We start from the raw sequence: 14,773 nt of genomic DNA on the forward strand, positions 1-14,773 counted from the left end.
CTTCCCCCTCTCTTGCTCTCAAAGCCAGTCTTAAAGGTGCAGAACTTAATATATAACATAAACCAGATGATTGGGGATACCAGTATCATAAAGTCACCCCAGGACACCATTGAACAAATGAAGATTTCCCTCTACATCCCTGCCATCCCTGCATTTCATTTGCAGTCCACTACAGAGCTGTTCCACCAATCCAGCTGTAAATCTGCCGCCTCCTGAAACTTCACTAGTCCTATTAATGTATAGGTATTTTTAGCATGTTTAGACTATGGAGTGTAACCTCAAGTGAGAAGAAATTGAACATGGATGCAAGGTCTGAATAAGTAGGTGTATGTGACACTTCCAGTAAAAAACACTGTGTCACCTCAAATCATCTCCATTTTCTTTGGCTCCCACTTCCAGTTAGGGCATTTGCATTTATCCCAGGTGAATTGCAGCAATCTGTCACAACCACGTTGAATTGCCATTTCGTATTTGTACAGGGCTCTTGTTGAGGGGTTGTTTTGTTTGGGAATGGGTTTCCTTTGAGGTTTGGGGAAGTTTTCTGTTTGGTTTCTGTTGCGGATTTTTTTTGTTATTTTTCTTCCTCACACACCATTAACAGTAAAGATAGTCTCAATCAGGACACCTGACTTGCTAGTGACAGTGTATATAGAGAGAATTCTCTGCTTTTTAAGGTTTTGTAGTGCAATTCTCATTCTCTGCCCCTTCCCTTCCACTGCAGCGGCCACAGATGGAATAACTTCAACAACTTACACACAGCTTTCCAAGACCAGTATCTCTGCTACTACTCTCCAAAGGCATTATCTGCAGTTTTGATGTTTTGCTGCAGACGTGTACAAGTCCTATCCTCACCAGCAATTGCACCTTCTCTTCATACAGCTTTAAAATGTTTAAAAGCTGTCAGGTGTTGTGTGCTTCTTTCCATTTCTGAGTCCAGGGCCAGCAGATCGTTAGGAAATGCATGCAGCTACAGCGTGTCTGAGCTGGAATGCTTTGTGACCTACTTCTGTCTCTGAATTCCTCAGGCTGGAAATATGCAGAATTCAACTTTGAAATGTATTTCTTATGGCACTAGAACAAATGCAGTGATTGGATGCTATATACTCAATGAAGTCATTCTACAGTGATGATGGGGATTAAACTGACATCTCACTGCTTCATTTTAGGCATCCTGGTTTCAAGATATGGTGAATTCTAGCACCTATAAAGGAGATTGGTAAGTAATAAGAAGATCTGCAGGAAAAAAACCCCATGTTTCCTCTGTGTGGTCAGTTATGTTTGCCATGTGATCCAATCTGTAATTCCACAAACTCCATTTCTGACAATTTTTTAATTATTTTTCCATCTGAAAATGATGTGGAAAATATCTTTTGTCTTTGTATTCTTTGTATTTCACAAATTGTGATACAGGCTATGTATTTTCTGCAATACTAAATTTAAATGTTGTTTTACAAGATAAACCATTAATATGTTGGTATTTAAAAGCTGTGTGAATTTGAAGAAAAAAAATAACATGCAACTGTCAAATAAAACAACATTAAAATACACAAAACCTTTCTCAGTGCCCTGAATCAGGTGGACTGAGGGCAATCTTAATATGCAATGCTGGTACTCACAAACTGCAGCAGTGTTCACTGCCTTTAACATACTCTCAGAGCACTGTTTCTCAAGGTGATGCACCAGAAATTGCTTTACAGTCTAACTGAGAAACTAAGACCACGACAGAAATCTAAGGGAATAGTACGAAGTAAATTTTAGTATTTTTTCATTAAGTTTTAGCCTGATTTTCAATTTAAAAAAAAGTAAGCTGTGGCAATGCCAAATAAATTTCTTTGTGCTTCGATTCAAACCCTGCTAGAGCACTGTCCTGCAGAGGGAGATTTATGTTAATACCCTCTTGGTGGGTTCAGACCTCTGTGTCCCAGAAGAAAGGGGCCATGCATATTGTTCAAACCTCAAATGGCAGTAAGTGTGGTTTGTAACAAGGTTTAGGATGACCACATTTCAAGCACACCCCATGCCTCCACAGAGAGTATTATATTGCATATATTGAATACATTGCACCCTGGTCTGTCCATAGTTTACCCTGTGCACGCACTGTGCATTAACACTGCTCTCCTCCCCGACAGCCCAAATCCATTTTGCTAAAAGCAAGTGACAGCAGTTGGCAGAAGAAGCTTCTGCCCTTGTTGGTTGATGCATGGTTTGAAGCAGTGACAACCTGGACAACAGGACAACTCCCAAGGTAATGGCAGCTCTTGACAATTTTTAGGTGGTAGGGGTCTCAATAAAAAGTCATTCAATAGAAAGACAAGTGTGTGCAAGTAATGGAAATTTAAAATACAAACACTGTGCAAATAAAGAAAAACACAGGAAATCCATTATCAAGCTACTGCTAATGAGAACATTTTGTTGCTAAGCAACAAAATACCTAAGTAATTATTTGTAATGGATTACCTCTTAAAAAGCTACACTTGCTTCTGTGTCAGTCAGTTTGATGATAGTCTGGAGATAACCCTCAAAAAAACTGTCTTTAGCACTGGACAAGTATTGCATCAAAAACTTCATAACTAGTATTCCTCATTTACATAACTTTGTTTTTCAGCTGAGGAGCTTGTTGAGTCATGTTTGTGTGGAGCTGCCAAGTCGCTGAGCTGGTCCCAGACAGCTGCAGTCATGCTTCAAAAAGCTGCCTGCCCCTGCTGATGCCGCACAGTTGTGCTGTTCGTGTTTTCTGCAGTACTTTGTGCAGTGCATTCATCCTGACAGAATGAGAGCAAAGACGGAAAACAACAAAACTGCTTGTCATTCAAAAGCCTGAATAGATGATAACATTTTAATCTGTGCCACCCTGATTATTTCTGAAGCTTCTCTGTAACTCTTAACTCTTTCAAGTTTTAATGAATGGTACTTGTAGTTCTCCCCTGGGGAAACCACTGTGTGCACTGGGTCTTAGCATCCCCTCTTCAATATTTTGTTGCCAGCTGTATGTGTTGCTGGAGCAGAAAAATAAAAAAAAAAAAAAAATACACCACCACAGATAAATACTGAATAGATACCTTCAGTTCTTTGTCCTGGTACTTGCTGCTGTATGAAGAGTGTAACAGTGCACAAAACATAACCTGTGAAACTCACAGGGTGACTGAATGGTTGAAGCTGGCAGGGACCTCTGGGTGTCATCTGGTTCAACCACTGCTCCAGCAGGGTGACCAGGAGCTGGTAGTCAAGGATCACTCCCATACAGCTTTTCAGCATCTCCCAGGATGGAGATACTGCCACCTGTCTGGGCAACCTGTGCCAGTGCTCGGTCACTCTCAAAGGGCAAAGGAGTTTCCTGATGTTCAGAGGGAACCTCCCGTGTTTCAGAGTGTGCCCATTGTCTCTGGTGTTGTTACTGCTTACCCCTGGAAAAACCCTGGATCCATCCTCCTTTCCTGCAGGTGTTTGTGTACGTTGGTGAGATCCCCTGAGCCTTCTCTTCTCCAGGATGAGCTGCTCCAGTCCCCTGTGACCTTGGTGACCATTCACTGGACTTTGTCCGTTGTGACTGTGTCTGCCTTGTCCTGGGGAGTCTGGCACTCCTGGTCTGGCTTCCCCAGTGCTGAGGGGCAGGATTACCTCCCCTGCCCTGCTGGCAACACTTCTGCTGGAACAACCCAGACACCACTGGCCTTGCCACAGGGATACATTGCTGTCTCTATGTCCGCATCAGGGTCCACCAGGAGGCCCAGGGGCTTTCCTGACAAACTGCTTCCCAGCTGGGCATTCCCAGCCCATGCTGGTGCCTGGGATTGTTCCCTGCTGCGGGACTTGGTTCTTCCCATGCTGAACTGCTTGAGGTTCCCGTCAGCCCCTTTCTCCGGCCTGTCCGGGTCCCTCTGGACGGCAGCACCGCCTCGGGTGTATCAGCCCCTCACAGCTCGGTGCCACCAGCAAGGGTCACCATCGCTCAGGTGCTGCCTCATCTGCCCCTCATCCATAGCCTTAATGAAAGTGTGACACAGAACCGAACCCACTACTGACCCCGTAGCTCTTTCCTTAAGCTTCAGCCTATTTTTTTCATGTAATTGTACAGGAAGCTGTGGTGTTACCAAATAAACGTTTCCCGTCACTTCTCAGATAGGTCTTTGATTCAAACACCGCTAGGGCTCTGTAAGTGAAGGGCACCACACGGCGCTTTGGCGTCCTCCGAACATACTCCGAGGGCTCTGGGCTCCTGTAGCCCATTGTTCGGGTGTGTATCAAGGCGTTTCCGCGCACCCTCGGAGCTAGCACACCCTCCCCTCCGCCATCCCCGCCTCCACTCCCTCAGACTGGCGGAAGCCCTCTGCGCGCGCCCCTGGCGCCGACGTTCCGCGTTCTCACAGGCTGCGGAGCTTGACAGACAGCCCTACTGACCAATGGACTCTTACATCGGGCCACTGGGGCGGGCCCTCGCTGCCACGGCGGGACGGGGCGGGGCGGTGTTGCTGTCATGGCCGCTGCCGCTGGTGCCGCGTCCCCGGCGGACAAGGAGAGGTACCGTGGGCACGGCTTGTGTGGGCTCGGCTTTTTCGGGGGTTCGTTTGTTTAGGCGTCATTCAGGGCTCGCGTAAAAGAAAACATGAGCGGAGCAAGGGGTGGTGGTTTAAATCCCTGTGGAGCGAGGGATGATCGTGGTTGAAATGAAATCCGTGTGGGACAAGGGGTGGTGGTGGCACTTGTGTGGCTGGGAAGCCAGTGAGGAGATTGGAATTCCCGGGCAGAACCCAGACCTAGTCGGCTCAAAGACGGCAGTTGCAAAGAGTGGAAAAAACCACTGGACAAGAGGAGGAGAAAACAGTAGGAGTTGAGGTGATTTGGGCTGGTCTTTAGAGGCAGCAAGGAACGTGATCCTTATCATTCTCTTGTCATTCAGCTAATTGGAATCTGCACCATATGTTTTATTAATTTTCCTTATTTTCTTTTGCTCTCATAGATTTTTATTCAAATCAATACGGGCCTTCTTCCACATCTCTGCTAGTTTTTTTTTTTTAATTATCTAATTAGTATAATTGAGGTTCTTTCGCGCTAATCCTGTGTATGTAGTTGATAGGTGTAAATCTATTGAAAAATCTTAAGCAAGTTTCTAAATGTAGTTTTTCAATAGCTTTGATAATTATCTGGGTTGATCTGTGTGTGAATTGAAAAATAAATAAAATCACAGAACGTAGCTAATAGTGTAGTAAAACGTTTTCAGGACATGTTAATTCTTTTCATGGAAATAAGTGTGTGTCAGGTTTCAAAGTTGTAAGAAATAGGTCAAAAGGTTCTGTTTCAGACTTTTTTTTTTTCTCTCAGAATGGGTAGTGCTATACCTTGTACACGTAATGCCCCAAACAACAGTATCATGTAATGTCCATGATAACTCTGAGTGGGATTTTACAGCATTTTTACTGTATTTTTTACATATTTACTAAGCAGTCTAGGGAAAATTAATGATTGTTCTAAGCTGCTGTGGAAACTTCTGTGTTGTATCCATAACATTTATTTTCTGTTTTACTAGGAAATTAATGCATAAGCAATAAGGAGGTCAAGTATAGGAGTGAAGTTGAAGCTTGTTTAAACTCACTCTTTTTCCTTCTTAGATTCATCTGCATTTATCCAGCTTATTTGAACAACAAGAAGACAATAGCAGAAGGAAGAAGGATACCTATAGACAAGGTAATTTCATTGGTGGTAGGGAAATAGGGCATTTTGTTTCACTGTGTATCAGTGTGTAGAGTGCTGAAAAATACAACTCTCTGGTCTTTCCATTCTGCAGTGGTGTGGAAACTGCTGTGTATTTGAAGGTAAGCTAGTGGCAGCATGTGAATTTAGTAGAAGAGCCCTGGGCTGAAATGTTTGCTTTCATGTAAACAGCACCTTGAGCAAGCAGGTGAAGTAATGAGGTACTGAATGCACTCAGTTGCCTGCACAGGTGCTTTGCAGAATTTGAAAGCAACACTGAAAAGAGTAGCTAGCTAATGACTGGGTTCTGGTGACTGTATGAGCCCATACTCTGTGTCCTGTGTATGTCACACACAGGCATGGTAGTTATTGCTGCTTTGAATCTGTCCAGAAATAGTTTTGTGTCATCTCACTTATTTATAATAATTTTAGCAAAAAGTTCTGGGAATGTAAAAGGCTTTCCTTACTGCTTAGGGCTTTTTTTTGTTTGTTTGTTTTTTTAAATCTTTCTTGAGTATGCAAGTTGCCAGTCACAGGCAACTATGGGAACTGTTCTATGGGAAGAATCTGCTGCCCTGTGGACAGCAATTTTGTGGTTTTTTTCCTCCCTCAGTACTTGTTGTAAGTTTGCAGTTGCTGATTCACAGCTTTTAGTATCTCTGCACATGCAATAACTGTTAATTAATTTCTAAGCAATTCTTTAACTTGCTGTCTTAGTGAATTCTCTCATCCATTTTCTGATGTCTTAGCTCTTTTTTTTCCTTTATTTATTCCTTTTTTTTTTATTTTAATGTTTCCTAAACCACAGCAGCACTGACAGATGACTTCTACACTAGACTTGTATCTTCTCTTTCCCTATCAGCCTTTCCTAGTTACTGACTGTAGGGTGGGAAACTGGTAACTATTTTTATATAGGCAGATCGTAGCTGAAACCAATTAATTTTGACACATTGTTTCAACAGGCTGTTGAAAATCCCACATCTACAGAAATCCAGGATGTATGTGCAGCAGTAGGATTCAACGTGTTATTAGAGGTAATTAAAAAAACGTCCCCACATACAAAAAAAAACAACAAAATTTGTTATGTGTCTCCCTTCTTTCATTATATCTTTCTTTATAACATGTGGTTCAGAAGTTTTGTTATTAGCTTTGCTTGCTTTATATGTTAACTGTCCATAATCATGAAGTAATTGTTGGAAAACTGATGCAAATCAGGAACACCTCAGATGTCTCAAACAGTGTGACTTTTAAAGCTTATAAAACCATTACTTCTGTTTTACCATCCTTCTTAGAAGGCTTTCCTGGATGCTTAAAGTGTGTCAGAATAAAAACTGTTTTTGCAAGCTGCAACTCTGCAAATTAAGGTTTTAAAAAGGAATGTTTTTAATGGAAGGTAATGACCTTTGCAATGAGTCTTATATAGGAATAGGACTCTGATAATTGAAATCATCGTCCTTTGGAGTTAGGTTTCAGCCAGAGAATGTTAGCTTTTTATTGCAGTATATGCTTGCTTTTTAGTTTATTTGTTACTTTTTCCTTAGGGAATGAGTCTGGAAGTCTAGAGAGGTAACTTCACAGGTTATTTGCTGAAGTAATTATTAATTCAGAATTAATTATTAATTTCAAATGGTGTTGCTTTTACTAAGAATATAGGTTCTGATCCAGAAGTACCCCAAAACCTGGTCTCAAAAATCACTTTGTTTTTCAGAAGTATCTGAACAGTGCACACTATCTGTACTGAGAAACCTGTGATGTTTCATCAAGAATGAAGGCTGTAATTAGCCAAAAGCAGTGACTGTGACCTATCACTTGCCATCCCTAGGTGTCCAGGAGGGTTTGTAGCAGAGGAGATAAAACAGAAACCTGGGCCCCTGTGGTCCAACCCACTGGGGACATAAAATGGTCCCTGAAACAGCTTGCTTACAAAATTGCTCAGTTGTTTTCAGCAGTGCCTCTGAAACAGTTGTGTCTTCCAATGCACATTATAATACATTTCTCCTTTTGTATGGCAGAAAAACAAGATGTATCCCAGAGAGTGGAACAGAGATGTGCAGTACAGAGGTAGAGTAAGAATCCAGCTCAAACAAGATGATGGCAACCCATGTTTGCCTCAGTTTCCGACACGTGAGTAGAGTTGCCTGGGTTTTGGTATTTCACCTGTTAATAAACTGGAAAGGCTTGGTTTATTTTATGTTTACAGCCTGTTTAGTCAATTTTAACTATTATAAATCCTACAGTTTAACATTAAAGCTTGTTTGTATAAGTCAACAAAATTAAGTTGTGAGCACTGAGTAAAGTTCATAAAATGCTGTTGCCTTTGATTCTGCTGTTTCTGTGGAAGTGTCACTGGAGGGGTTTGAGGGCAATGTTGTGTGATTGCTGTGTTGAACAAAGCATCTATTTAGTCTCAGCTTACTGCTTTGTTGACATTTAAAACAGTTTAGTGCTTGAATGGCTAAATTCCACCGTTTTTTTAGGATACATACATCATCTGGGCATCAGAGTGGATGCTAAATTGATAAAACAAAATGCTGAGTTCAAATGAGTTTTCTATTGGCCATTTTCATAAATTAACAATGAAGCGGCTGCCCTTAACTAATAGGAATTATTCATCTTGAATGACAATTTAATCTTTTGCATTTTTTCTGGAGATGAATCCCTGTATAAAAAAAGAAACAGTACATATCTTAAGGAAAGAGCGAGAAGAGTGCTGGGTGTACAGTAGCATAAGTGTGCTGACAGAGGGAGATGATTTAAAACCAGAGTCCTGCTGGAAGGCAGCAATGCCTTTCTGAAAATTCATGTAGCTTCTGCCTCATCATTCTGTCTCCAATGTTCTGGGCCAGTAGGAGGTAGAGGGAAATGTTGAAAGACCCCCGAGCTATTCACCAGTCTTCACAGAAGTAATTGTGAATGCCGTTTATTTTTATTTTTAGCACACCTTTTATAGGGTTCTACAGGGTCTGCGGGCAGAGCAAGCTACTATTGGCTAAGACACACAAGTTTACATATTTTCCCCTACACACAAGGATATTGTTTTGCTTTACTCTCTCTTCTGCAGGCAAGTTTCAAGGATTTTAGCCTTTAATATTGCGACTTATCCCAGAGGCTGGTTTGTGCAGACAGACCTTTACCAATATATAAAATACAGCAACGGGGAAAGAGGAGCAGGAAGCATGTAGACTCTTTGGAGATTATCAGGTTATGTGGCTTTTCCAGTCTGCTGTGACATTATCAGTCCTCCACTTTTTTCTTTCCCCCAAGAATTTTACTCAACCTGCTTTCTGTACTGGGGGAGGAAGCAGATCTCCTAGGCTTTATATCTGTTCTTAACATAGCAGGCATGCATTGATCTCTCCCTGTATTTTAGGTAAATCAGTGATGCTGTATGCTGCAGAAACCATTCCCAAACTGAAAACAAGAACTCAGAAGATGGGAGGTAGCGATCAAAGCCTTCAGCAAGGAGAGGGAGGCAAGAAAGGTAAAGGGAAGAAAAAGAAATAAATTGATATCTGGAGTCCCTGTTGCTTCGCATAGTTGTACTTAAAACAAGTGCAGATGGACACCATACAGCAACTTGGAAATGAAGCAAGAAATGAAGGGGTGAAGCTGAGTAGAACTGCCTGCTTTTCTCGAAATTGAAATGCATGTAACTGCTTTGCATCTTTGTAACAATAAATCTCTTTTCACACATTACCTGCAAGTCTGACTTTAGCACTCACATTAAAAGTGGAAGAACATAAGCCACTAGGGTGGGTGGGAGAATTATTTTTTCCCAAAAGAAATACACACCTTTTGAAATCTGGTTGCCTTAGTAAACCATGTATTTATGATAGTGAAGCAACTGTCTTAGTTCTGTGCTATTCTGTATTAGGAAGAAATTCTTCCCCATGAGAATAGTGGAGGCACAGATTGTACAGACAAGCTGTGAATGCCCCATTCCTGGAAGTGTTCAAGCCCAGGCTGGATGGGACTTTGAGCAACCTAACTGTTGTGGTTTCATCCCAGCTGACAGCTGTGCACTACCTAGCTCCTCCCTCACTCTCTGGGATGTGCAGAAGGATAATCAGGAAAGAAAAAAGATTGTGGGTGTAGGTAAGAACAGTTTGATAATTTAAACTAAATAAAATTCAATAATGCAATTGAAAGTGATTATAATAAAATATAATTACATCAAGTTTTTTTTTAAGAAGAGAAAAAAAAATGAAAACAAGTGGTGAACAACACAATTATTCACCACCTGCTGACTGATGCCCAGCAGTGATCAGCTCCTCCTGGCCAATTTTCCTCCTATTTATATACTGGACATGCTAATCTATGATATGGAATATCCCTTTTGCCAGCTTGGGTCACCTGTCCCCGCTGCTTGCCACATACCTCCTCACGGGTAGGGTGTGGGTCACTGAAAAGTCCTGGGTTTAAGATAAGCACTGCTCAGGAACAAGCAGAACACCTGTGTGTTACCAGCATTATTCTCAACACTGAATCCAAAATAGAGCATGAACAGCTGCTGGGAAGAAAATTAACTGGATTGCAACTGGAATCAGGACAGGAGGCACCCCTTATTCCATATAATTTCTATAATGCCAAGTCTCACTTCCCAAAACCCATCACTTTCCTTTTTTTTGGTACATGTATACACACAGACAACATTCCCTTAAATTATGGATCACCCCTATAGAAGTCCATTGAGTTCATGAGTTCATTGAGTCACTGAGTGCATGACCATGGGCTCCATCTGTCAGAACCAGTTTTTAGGCAGGAAAGAAGGTGTGTGGTGTTGGACTGTTGCATGTGGAAAGCAGCTCTGAATCCATCATTGCTGTGCTCATGGTTCCATCAAAGTTCAGTCTGCATTAACGTGTGATCAAAAGGGAGTTGGGGTCAGAGCCCCAAATCCAGCACAGCACAGACAAGCACCACGAGGTGGCCAATGTGGTGATGGGCACAGGGCCATCACAGAGTGATAATTCACACTATTATACAGTAATTAATTTCATGCAAGTCCCTGAGCAAAAGCAATCCCAGGATGGGTTTACATTTGTCTGTGGTAGGGATAACTCAGACGCTTTTCCCCAGCATGTTTTTAATGTTCATTGCAGGAAGTTTATCTCATTGTACAATTGAGCAAGAGTTAGCACTGGGTCACACCAGGCCAATGGGCGATCCCTAGGTGTTGACTGACTAGGTGGCTTTTGCTAAATGTGCACCCCAGGGTGTGAAGGTCCCACCACCCACTGCTCTCAGTGTGGTCTTTTACCATCCATTGCATCATTTGCTCTTTCCAGAGGCTGGTGCATGACAGGGAATGTGATATTCCCACTCAGTGCCATGCTCTTTGGCCCAAGTGTGTATGAGGTTGCTTTGGAAATGAATCCCAGTGCCTGACTCAATTATTTTATTGGTGTACTGTGCCTCCATAAGAGCTGCTTTTCAAGGCCTACGACAGTGGTGTGGTACAAAGGGTGTTTCCAGTCATCCAATGGTTGATCTGTGAGCACATGGCTCTTGTTTTGGTAGATTTGGGGGACTGATACACTCGAGCTGCCTGGCCCCCTCCTATTGACATCTTATCCATCATCCTTCATAACAGAAAGGCTTTAACTGCTTAGCTTAATCACACTGCTTGTTTCACATCCATGGAAAATCTCTGTGATAGTGTCCATGCTCAAGTCCACCCCTCAAATACAGCATCAGTTTTTAGCCAACACATGGACCCTGCCCGTGTTGCCCCATTCCATTCCAGAGTGATGTTGGATTCTGCAGAAAAGGACTGTCTGTGTGCACACACACATCCCTCCTGCTCTCTTTTCACTATTAGGGATAATTCTTGTCTTTCAGTGTGAGCAGGATGCAGATTCCCTAAAACAGAAATGTTTAGGAGAGTAAGTCCTGTGTTCTAAGGCTGTAATTGACCATGGACATAATACAAATGTCTTCAGTATTTGTCTTTTTTTTTTTTCTGCTGATGTAAGAGTTTATTCAAACTATCTTTAGAGTGTCTGGCCTAAATTTTGAGAAGTTAGTTAAATGGTATCCCTGTGAGCTGTCAAAATCCCACGAGGTACAAAATGTGGAAATAGATGCTACATGAAAAGGGTTTTTTTCAGCAGAAAACAACTGCACATGGTTAGAGGTTATTAAGGCACATCCAGTCTAGGGAAGTGCTACAGTAAATTTCAACATAAGGAAAAATACCAGAAGTGGAAGATACACCTGTGTAATAAAAGACCATAATTGCCCACAGATTATTAGGCTTAAATTATTCCTGGATTTTGCTGAGTGATGAGTAATTTTTCTGCAACTTTATTTAAAGTGAGAGCTCTGTGAAAATTGATTGGTATGAGGTAACTCATCTTCCTGATGTGAACTAAAGGAGGATGACTCCAGCCAAATTATGATCATGTTATGGTTAACTTTTGTAAATCAGAGATGTAGACTGCAGACAGCTGGAAAATGTGGAAGTTAAGTCTTGTGGGATATAATTTGTTGTGGTCTGAAATTAAATACATTCAGAAATGTCTGAGCTGTGTGTATAGGAAAGAATCTTAGTGGCATTGCTTATCAAACTTTCCTGATCTAAGAAGCCAAAATAATAGCTATTTTAAAGTCTAGGGATCTTGCAAGGAAAAACAAGAAAACTTCTGAAAAAGGTAATATTGAGTTCAAATACATAAAATGTAAATAAGTCAAACTAACAAAGAAAGCTTTGTGGGTATTTTGGATAAAGTTAACCTTATTTTTTTTTAAAGCCTTGCTAAGAAATCAGAGGACAACTACCATTAGGAAGTTGAAAACCGAGTTCTCTAACTCCTATCTTCTTATCCTCCCATCATTAAATGGGACTGTTTTGCTTTTTATGATTTCTAGATTTAAACTAATTATATTATATGAGCAATATTTATTCCTAAACGAGGCAGCACAAAGTTAAACAGAGCTACCCTTTTCCTGAAAAAGTTTATAAACTAGACTTTCATTTCTGTATTTTAATAAAATGGGTTCCTTGGAGGATTAAAAACAAGCAGCTCTAGACCATCTCAGTTCTTCCTCAGTTAAGAGATATGCCTCATTTCTGGAAACAGGCAAAATCTTACAGACCATTGTGGGACTGGGAGAATATATATATTAAAATATATATAAATATAAAATACAGAAATATTGAAACTTTTAGTCTGAATGCTGTGAATAAATTTAATTATTATTTTATTTTTGAGGGGGAAACTGGATGATAATGAATGTCCTTTTTATTCCACCTGCCTTGCATCTACAGTTTTCTGTGAGGTTTTAGTTATGTAGCGTTATTGCTAGAAGGACACTCTGGTCCAATATTTCCTGTAGGTGGCAACAGTAACAAAGGAAGGCATGCATCCATGAGTGGGAATTCAGCATCCAGGACAGGAGGAATATAAATAAAGTAGTGTTCCAGTCTAGCTCTCTAAAAGTACATGTCTGTTATTTCCCTATACAGTTTTCTAGGTACCTAGGATAAAGAGGAAACATTTGAAATAGACATATGAGCTCAAAATCCTTATAACAATCCTTACAACAATTTCTGTGTCAGGAATGGAAGTTAACGCTGATATTGAGCATCAGGGAAGTGTGGTGACGCAGGCAATCAATAACAGAATTACTAAAAGTGAGAATTCAGCACTGCTGTGAGATAGGTGGTTTATTCTTTCAGATGTATAGCATGTAGCTGCTATAGCAGAAGCACAACCATAATAACTCAATTCTTAATGTAAAGACAGGGAGCTTTAAAAGGTAATTTTTTTGTGTTTTAACTTGGGAAGTGACAATAATATGTAACTATATGTAGTTGTCAAACTTCAGCCATGAAGTAACTTCACAAAAAACAGCTGGTCTTCAAAAAACTTGGTTGTGTCTACATCCTGTTCCTTTTATGTGTTTAAGAGAAACTTTTAGCTAGAACTCCCTTTTGTGGCACATATACCTGTGGGATATTTGTAAGTGCTCTATTTGGGAGCATGAGAGATGGTGGCTCCTTTGATTCCTTCTCTGGAGCTACACATGCATTGGAATGGAATGGGATACACTATTTCAGTTGGAAGTGACCTAAAATGATCATCCAAACCAACTGCCTGACCACTTCAGGGCTGACCAACAGCTCAAGTACACTACTAAGGGTATTGTCACAATGCCTCAACATTGACAGGCTTGGGGCATTGACCACTCTCTCTAGGAAACCTTTTCCAAGGTCTGAGCACCCTCCTGGTAAAGAAATTCTTCCCAGTGTCAAGTCAGAACTTCCCCTGGCACAGCTTTGAACTATTCCCACATATTCTGTCAGTGGACACCAGTTATTTAGCTTCTTCCTGTTATAGACTGGACTTTGTGGGGTTATTTTCTCTCTTAGGATAAGAGAAATAAGAAAATAACTCATTTGAAAAGGAGTTATTTTCCCCTAAATAAAAATATTTTTTTTATTATTATTAAATAATTAGATTTATTATTATAATGACTAACAGTAATAAATAATTAAGTACCCCTTGCCATAGTGGCTATGTAAGGGAGACGGGAAGAAATGAACAAGACTTTGGTAGTTTGGGATCTGGGAAAGAGTAGGAGACCTTCCAGGTAGGAACTGAGCTGTGGTGCTATGAAATACATGCTATGAAAAATATGCTATGAAATAGCATGTGTGCCTCTTTTTATCTGTCAAGATTTGGAGGTTCTATGTGATGTAGTTTTTTTGGGTTTTGTCCGTTTGCTTCTAAAGTAGCAGAACTTAGACATGTCTAAGAAGTCTTTAAGTATTCTCCTCCTGCAAGGATGTAGTAATACAAAATACAAAGTGGAATTCCATAGCCTCAACAAAGGTGTCAACTATACAGCATTCCAAAGCATGCTAAATTTGAAGTTCATCTTCAATTGTTTTTACTTGACTAGTTCATGAGTTCATGTGGTCATCTAAAGATTTTTTGCTACGGAATCTCTTAATTGTTTCTGTACCAGGAAGAAACAAAATTTTCAAAAAGCTGTACCAACGTGGTTGCACAACTGAGGACTTCCTTAGTAGCCCTGGGCTACTCAGTAATTCCTCAAGTACTGTTTCATTCCATCACAC

The 14,773-nt window shown here is 40.8% G+C and overlaps 1 protein-coding gene across 1 annotated transcript; it reads left to right on the forward strand.

Annotated features, from left to right (window-relative positions):
• Nucleotides 1-4,415: 4,415 nt before the first annotated feature.
• Nucleotides 4,416-9,384, forward strand: SRP19 (signal recognition particle 19). Its single transcript, XM_015652878.1, has 5 exons — nucleotides 4,416-4,518; nucleotides 5,607-5,682; nucleotides 6,651-6,722; nucleotides 7,701-7,812; nucleotides 9,059-9,384. The coding sequence occupies exons 1-5, from the start codon at nucleotides 4,475-4,477 to the stop codon at nucleotides 9,190-9,192; spliced, it is 438 nt and encodes a 145-aa protein (XP_015508364.1). The 5' UTR covers nucleotides 4,416-4,474; the 3' UTR covers nucleotides 9,193-9,384.
• Nucleotides 9,385-14,773: the final 5,389 nt, after the last annotated feature.

The sequence above is a fragment of the Parus major genome, chromosome Z, assembly GCF_001522545.3.
Source record: "Parus major isolate Abel chromosome Z, Parus_major1.1, whole genome shotgun sequence".
Classification (NCBI taxonomy): Eukaryota; Metazoa; Chordata; class Aves; order Passeriformes; family Paridae; genus Parus; species Parus major.

Coding starts and splice junctions, on each gene's coding strand:
- SRP19 (XM_015652878.1), top strand. CDS start 4,475: ATGGCCGCTGCCGCTGGTGCCGCGTCCCCGGCGGACAAGGAGAG. Junction 5,683..6,650: donor GAAGGATACCTATAGACAAG/GTAATTTCATTG, acceptor TTGTTTCAACAG/GCTGTTGAAAATCCCACATC. Junction 7,813..9,058: donor TTTGCCTCAGTTTCCGACAC/GTGAGTAGAGTT, acceptor CCTGTATTTTAG/GTAAATCAGTGATGCTGTAT.